This window comes from Mustela lutreola, chromosome X, assembly GCF_030435805.1.
Source record: "Mustela lutreola isolate mMusLut2 chromosome X, mMusLut2.pri, whole genome shotgun sequence".
Taxonomy (NCBI): Eukaryota; Metazoa; Chordata; class Mammalia; order Carnivora; family Mustelidae; genus Mustela; species Mustela lutreola.
The window spans coordinates 77,844,774-77,852,680 of NC_081308.1; the positions used below are offsets into that span (position 1 = coordinate 77,844,774).

Consider the following 7,907-nt stretch of genomic DNA (forward strand, 5'->3'; position numbering starts at 1 on the left):
ACAGCACAAAAACACACACAGAGAAATTGGGAAAAAAAAAAAAAAACAGACAATTGCCACAAAAACAAACACACGGACCAATGGAACAGAGTAGAGATCTCAGATATGGACCCTCATCTCTATGGTCAAATAATCTTCAATGAAGCTGGAATATATCCAGTGATAAAAAGACAGTATCTTCAATAAATGGTGCTGGGAAAATTGGAAAGCTGCATACAGAAGAATGAAATCCAACCATTCTCTTATACCATAAACAAAGATAAACTCAAAACGGATTCCTCAGTGTCAGACAGGAATCTACCAAAATCCTAGAGAAAAACATAAGCAGTAAACTCTTCAACATCAGCCACAATAACTTCTTTTCACACATGGCTCTGAAGGCAAAGGAAACAAAAGTGGAAATGAACTTTTGGGACTTCATCAATATAAAAAGCTTCTGCACAACAAAGAAAATAGTCAACAAAACTGAGGTAACACATGGAATGGGAGAAATTTTCAAATGGCACTGCAGGCAAATGGCTGATATCCAAGATTTATAAAGAAAATCTCATTCTCGACACCCAAAAAAATATATAATCAAGTCAAAAAAGACAGAACACATGAGCAGACTCTTCTCAAAGAAGATATACAAGTGGCCAACAGACACATGAAGTGTTCATCATCTTTAGACATCAGGGAAATTCTAATTAAAACCACATTGAGATACCACCATACACTGGTAAAAATGGCAAAAATTAACAAAGCAAGAAACATCAAATGTTAGAGAGGATCCAAAGGGGCACGTGCACCTGAATGTTTATAGCAGGAATGTCCACAATAGCCAAACTATGGAAAGAACCTAGATGTCCATCAACAGATGAATGGATCAAGATGTGGTATATATATGAGATGGAATACTATGCAGCCATCAAAAGAAATGAAATCTTCCCATTTGCGACAGCATGGATGGAACTAGAGCGTATCATGCTTAGCGAAATAAGTCAAGCAGAGAAAGACAACTATCATATGATCTCCCTGATATGAGGAAGTGGTGATGCAACATGGGGGCTTAAGTGGGTAGGAGAAGAATAAATGAAACAAGATGGGATTGGGAGGGAGACAAACCATAAGTGACTCTTTTTTTTTTTTTTTTTTTTTAGATTTTATTTATTTATTTGACAGAGAGAAATCACAAGTAGATGGAGAGGCAGGCAGAGAGAGAGAGGGAAGCAGGCTCCCTGCTGAGCAGAGAGCCCGATGTGGGGCTCGATCCCAGGACCCTGGGATCATGACCCGAGCCGAAGGCAGCGGCTTAACCCACTGAGCCACCCAGGCGCCCCCATAAGTGACTCTTGATCTCACAAAACAAACAGGGTTGCTGGGGGAGGGGGTTTGGGAGAAGGGGGTGGGATTATGGACACTGGGGAGGGTATGTGCTTTGGTGAGTGCTGTGAAGTGTGTAAACCTGGTGATTCACAGACCTGTACCCCTGGGAATAAAAATATATGGATAATATTCCATGGTACATATATACTACATATTAAGTATCCATTCATTTGCAATGGACACTTGGACTACTTCCATAATTTGGTTATTGTAAATAATGCTACAATAAGCATGTGCATCTATTCCTTTCTTTCTTTTTGTATTATTTTGGGTAAATAACCCAGTACTTTAATTACCAGATTATAAGGCAGTTATTTTTAAATTTTAGGGGAACCTCCATACTGTCTCCCACAAGTGAGGCACCCATTTGCACTCCTACTGACATGCAAGAAGATTTCCTTTCCTCCACATCCTCTCCAACACTTCTTTCTCCTATTGTTGCTTTTAACCATTCAGACAAGGGTGAAGTAATATCTGGTTGTAATTTTGACTTGCATTTCCCCAATGATGAGTGATGTTTACCATCTTTTCATGTGCCTGTTGGCCATCTGAATGCTTTTGTTTCAGTTTTTTTGAAAAAAAGTGTATCACATCTGTATGTTTTCTCTGGTGAACTGTCCATGCCTTCTGCCAATTTTTAAATTGGATTATTTAGGATATTTTTGCTGTCGATTTGTATGAGCGCATTATATATTTTGTATACTAACCTTTTTTTTTTTTAAAAGATTTTATTTATTTATTTGACAGAGAGAGATCACAAGCAGGCAGAGAGGCAGGTAGAGAGAGAGAGAGAAGGAAGCAGGCTCTCCGCTGAGCAGAGAACCTGATGCAGGGCTCGATCCCAGGACCCTGAGATCATGACCTGAGCTGAAGGCAGCAGCTTAACCCACTGAGCCACCCAGGTGCCCCTGTATACTAACCTTTTATTGAACATGTTCTTTGCATATATCTTCCTTCGGTAGGCTGCCTTGTAGTTTTGTTGATTTATTCATCTGTGATGCAGATTTTTATTTTGATGTAGTCCCAATAGTTTATTTTTGCTTTTGTTTCCCTCTCTTCAGGAGAAATATCTATAAAAATTTTTCTAAGGCGCCAGAGAAATTACTCCCTGTGCTCTTTTCTAGTATTTTTATGGTTTCATGTACAACATTAAGTTTTTTTAAGATTTTATTTAGTTATTTGACAGAGAGAAATCACAAGTAGACAGAGAGGCAGGCAGAGAGAGAGAGAGATAGAGAAGCTGGCAACATGGATGGAACTAGAGCGTATCATGCATAGTGAAATAAGTCAAACGGAGAAAGACAACTATCATATGATCTCCCTAATATGAAGAAGTGGTGATGCAACATGGGGGCTTGAGGGGGTAGGAGAAGAATCAATGAAACAAGATGGGATTGGGAGGGAGACAAACCATAAGTGACTCTTGATCTCACAAAACAAACTGAGGGTTGCTTGGGGCAGGGGGAGGTTGGGAGAAGTGGAGTGGGGTTATGGACATTGGGGAGGGTATGTGCTCTGGTGAGTGCTGTGAAGTGTGTAACCCTGGTGATTCACAGACCTGTACCCCTGGGGATAAAAATACATGTTTATAAAAAATTAAAAATTAAAAAAAATGTATATACTGCCTAGATCAAGCTATACTTTCAATGCCATCCTGGTCAAAATTCCAACAGCATTTGTCAATGAGCTGGAACAAAAATCTTAAAATTTGTGTGGAACCAGAAGAGACCCCAAATTGCTAAGTGTAGGTAGTGTAGGAATAAGCCCATGGCTAATTCTCATTAGGCTCCATTTTGTTTCTACTAAAATATATATACTTATATTCAAAGTAAGGAGAGACAGAAAAACAAAATTGAAAAGGAAAAGACATAATGCTATTTTAATTTGAGTGAATTCTCTTTCATTTAGCTTACTGAAAAGGTTTGGGAATAAGGAATTAACATCAGATTAAAATGGAAAAAAATCATCATGTGAAAATAAATTGGAACACTCATGGGGAAAATGATAGGATAAGACTATGGTCATATTAACTACAAATAGCACTAAAACTGGGGTACTACATATTACAAAACAAGAAGGCAATTGTCTTTAGATTTACTTGAAATATGAGCTATCCTATGAACAGGATAAGGCCTCTCACAAAAAAAAAAAAAAAAGATAAATAAAGAATAAGAGAAAAACTAAAGCTCTCCAACCATCATACCAAGAGAGATGGGGCATTTTCCTCACAATGATAAGATGACAGTATGTAAAATTACCTCATAAAGAATCTGAGTACTAATCAAAGGATGCACAGTATTTCAGAAATGAAATACATTTTTGATATACTTAAAGTGATGTCTTGTTGAAATGAATTTTGTCATGTACTTATTTTTATTTATTTATTAGTCAGACTAAATTTTAATATTTATAAGGTGTTTTAAATTCCTTATATTGGATAAGTATACATTTTATTAATGTCTATTATTTTTAATATTATTTGACTTCCCCTTTTAATTGTCTTCCTAAACTTCTTAAGGTATGATCCAAAAAATGATTCATGGTCAACTGTGACACCTCTGAGTGTTCCTCGAGATGCTGTTGCTCTATGTCCCCTTGGAGATAAACTCTATGTGGTTGGAGGATATGATGGACATACTTATTTGAACACTGTTGAGTCATACAATGCACAGAAAGATGAATGGCAAGAGGTACTGTCATTGAAAGTATTTAAATGAATACATTTCAGGTTTTAATAAAAGTCTTTACAATATATGTTCAGAATTAATTCCATTTTCTTCTCTAAGGCCTACTCAGAATCTTTTAGTGAAATTTGCAGTATTTGCTTTCTCTGTACTATAGAGTACTAGTTAGTTGATCTAATTTGTCATTGGCAGGATTCATCAGTACTTCTGTGAAAGGGAACGGAACATTCTCTTTGCTTTATAGACTCATTCATTTGATAGAAAAGTGAATCTAATGCAATAATTCAAAAGCTTTACTCAAGTGAATACAAGTCAATAAATTTGAAAGCCTTACTCTGGCCAACTTTCTAAGTATGTATTATGACTTGAGAACCAAAGTGCAAAGTCCTCATTAACAAATATCTGTCCCTCTTATTGGTTGTTGACCAGGAGAAATTTTTTTTCAGTCCCATTTTATAGAGATTGTATAAACTACAACACTCTTCATTCTTAATCAGTCATTAAAGGATTTAGTGAACACTGAGAGACTGTAATTAAACCCTCTCAAGAATGCTGGGCATCTAACAGAAGAAATTCTAAGGAGAGTAACAGAAGAAGCCCTGAAAGGACTTCTTGGGGATGATAAAGGGAAACTTGATATATTTGATATTTTTTTCTAGTGATAACTCTGGATTTATTCCAAAGTATTTAATGGTGTTCTGTTAATTAAATAAAGGCTTAATTAAAAAAATAATAAAATATGATTAACTCCTCATAATTTCCATGAACAGGCAAACATTATATTTTGTCTCTAAGCTCACCTTCCTTTACACTGACTTCATTTATTCCACACAATAAATTGGTTACTGTTCTAAATATATATTAATATAATAACAACTGATGATGGCTTTCTAGCTCTACCCTCTGACAATTTGATTTTTAAAGACCCTCAGAAACACCCCAATTCTGCTATGTTGGTAACTTCTTACTTTATCAGTGCTTAGGACAAGCTAGGAATGGAAGGGAACAAAATAAATTAACAAACAAGGATTTATTAAGTCAAATTCAATATCAAAATGTTTCCTAAAGCAATGACCATGGTCGCCAAACTGTGCAAAGAACCAAGATGCCCTTCAACAGATGAATGGATAAGGAAGATGTGGTCCATACACACAATGGAGTATTATGCCTCCATCAGAAAGGATGAATACCCAACTTTTGTAGCAACATGGATTGGACTGGAAGAGATTATGCTGAGTGAAATAAGTCAAGCAGAGAGAGCCAATTATCATATGGTTTCACTTATTTGTGGAGCATAACAAATAACATGGAGGACATGGGGAGATGGAGAGAAGGGAGTTGAGGGGAATTGGAAGGGGAGGTAAACCATGAGAGACTATGGACTCTGAAAAGCAACCTGGGGGTCTTGAAGGGCCAGTGGTTGGGAGGTTGGGGGAACAAGGTGGTGGGTATTATGGAGGGCACATATTGCATGGAGCACTGGGTGTGGTGTGAAAACAAGAATACTGTTATGCTGAAAAGAAATTTTTAAAAAAGAATAAAATCTTAAAAATAATGTTTGCTAAGCTTGTGAAATTTAATTTTCTGAAAATTGCAGACAAATAGGGTAAGAGACCTAGATTCTATTCCTGGCTTTTCAGTTTCAATGTGTGACCTTGGAAAAGAGTGAAATAGAACTAACAAATAATGGATATATAAACTCTATCTGCAAAATTATTTTTATTCATTATCTCAGTTAAACTTAATAAAAAACTTGAAGGATTTCAAGCTGATAATTTTAGCTATAGTTTTTATTATTAGCTGTAATTATTCAACTGGGGAAATTATCAATCAAAATCACCTGCTTCTCAGACTCAAGTCTATGTAATTTAAATAATACGTTATTTCTGCCACACTGGACAGTTATCTGGACTACATTTTCACTCTTTATACCAGGTGAAGATTGGACCAGAATAGCTAAAGACTTGTTTACCTTCAACATGATATATTATATATATTATATTGAAGACAGAGTTCATTAAGATATTATTTCTGTCCTTGTTTTTTGTTTTGCTTTGTTCTTTTTCTGTTTTAGGAAGTTCCTGTCAACATTGGAAGAGCTGGAGCATGTGTTGTGGTGGTGAAGCTGCCATAAAGCTATCTTTATCAATAGGAGGGAAACTGGACATTTCATGAAATGGATTAGGAGGAAGAGAAGAAGGAACATGTTCTTTCCTTTGATTAGGAATCAAACATGAACACTGTTGCATTCTTTTAATATGTAGCTATAATTACTCTCATTTGTAAAGTCAAAACAAGTTTTTCAACATTAATTACATATAGGTGTTAAATGTATATGTTGTTGCAGCTGATGCTGTAAGTGGAAATCAAATAGTCTAGGTTTAACCTCATTACTAAAAATTTGAAAGGAAATCAATAGTGGCCAAAGTATGAAAGACTATGAAAACACTGGAATTTTTTTAAACTTAAGAATGTGAGAATTTAAAAACATTTTATATTTCAAAACAAAAGATATACTCTATTTTCTGAAATACAATATAAATGAGAATATCTAAAGCTAAAATTAAGTCTTATTTCCAGTAAGACATCACTCTCTTATTCTAAAAGACCCCAAATAGCTAAATAATACTTCATTTTACCAACAGGAAGGCTATTAGAGGGTTAGAGCTAAAAAATAACTCATGTTATTTTTTATTTTATTCTGATCACAGTATGTTGAAATTTTCAGACTTACTCTTTTTACAGCACCATCTTTCAAAGCACAAATAAACATTTAGTATTTTTAACATATTGTCTTATTAAACTTCTTACTAGTAAAATATTATGATTTCATATACAATCTATATAATAAAATATTAAATATTATATTGATACAAATTATGACCTCAGCTTTAAAGTGTCAGGGCCTCGCTTATTTAAGAAGTAGTACATTTCCGGGGCACCTGGGTGGCTCAGTGGGTTAAAGCCTCTGCCTTCAGCTCAGGTCATGATCCCAGGGTCGTGGGATCAAGCCCCGCATCGGGCTCTCTGCTCAGCGGGGAGCCTGCTTCCTCCTCTCTCTCTGCCTGCCTCTCTGCCTACTTGTGATCACTCTCTGTCGGATAAATAAATAAAATCTTAAAAAAAAAAAAAAGTAGTACATTTCCTTGAACTCTATAAAGCACTATTTTTAAATTAAAGAAATTTTCAAAAAAAATTCTCAAATAAGAGGAAAATTGAGAAGGCACCAAATTGTTCAATATCCATGGTTAATTCTAAAATTATATTTTAGGTACCAATACATTGTTTCTGTCAACATTATATTCATCCAGAAAAAAAAAAATGTTAATGATATATACAGTACAAAAAAACGTTCAAAATTAAAAAGAAAAATATCTAGTTGGGTAGTATCTTACCTTTAAATCTCTACTTCCATTTATCCTACTATAGAAATATTTAAGATAAAATGTTGAAAAAGAAACATCTATATGAAAGTTACTTTTCAAGTAAACATGTGATTTTAGAATTTACGAAATGTTCTTTTTAAAAATGCTTTGTATTGTAGTATGTGAAACCAACAAATAAAATCCAGAGAGATGCTTATAACACATGCTACTTTAATGTTTTAAAAAAGAGCAATATAACGTGTACAAAAATAACTGTATTTTGACAAAATTAATTTAAATAAAATCTATATCCTCTGGTTATAGTGTGATCTTAGATTATGTTAAGTGCAACTTAAATTTAATTTTATATTTATTGTCCCAATAGTTAAAATATTTAAACAAAGTTCCCTCCTTTGTTTCTTATTACTGCCACTGTCTTTAATGATAAATAGAGGTCTGTGCACATCTTCATTTCCAGGGTTGTACAGATGGA

The 7,907-nt window shown here is 34.6% G+C and overlaps 1 protein-coding gene across 2 annotated transcripts in view; it reads left to right on the forward strand.

The window, feature by feature from the left end:
- KLHL4 (kelch like family member 4) overlaps nucleotides 1–6,948 on the forward strand; it is a 145,358-nt gene extending 138,410 nt beyond the window's left edge. For both annotated transcript variants that reach the window (XM_059157916.1, XM_059157917.1), the window contains exons 10-11: nucleotides 3,884–4,055; nucleotides 6,124–6,948. In XM_059157916.1, the coding sequence (XP_059013899.1) occupies nucleotides 3,884–4,055; nucleotides 6,124–6,183 (232 nt within the window). In that variant the 3' untranslated portion in view covers nucleotides 6,184–6,948. The remainder of the gene's footprint in view (nucleotides 1–3,883; nucleotides 4,056–6,123) is intronic.
- Nucleotides 6,949–7,907: the final 959 nt, after the last annotated feature.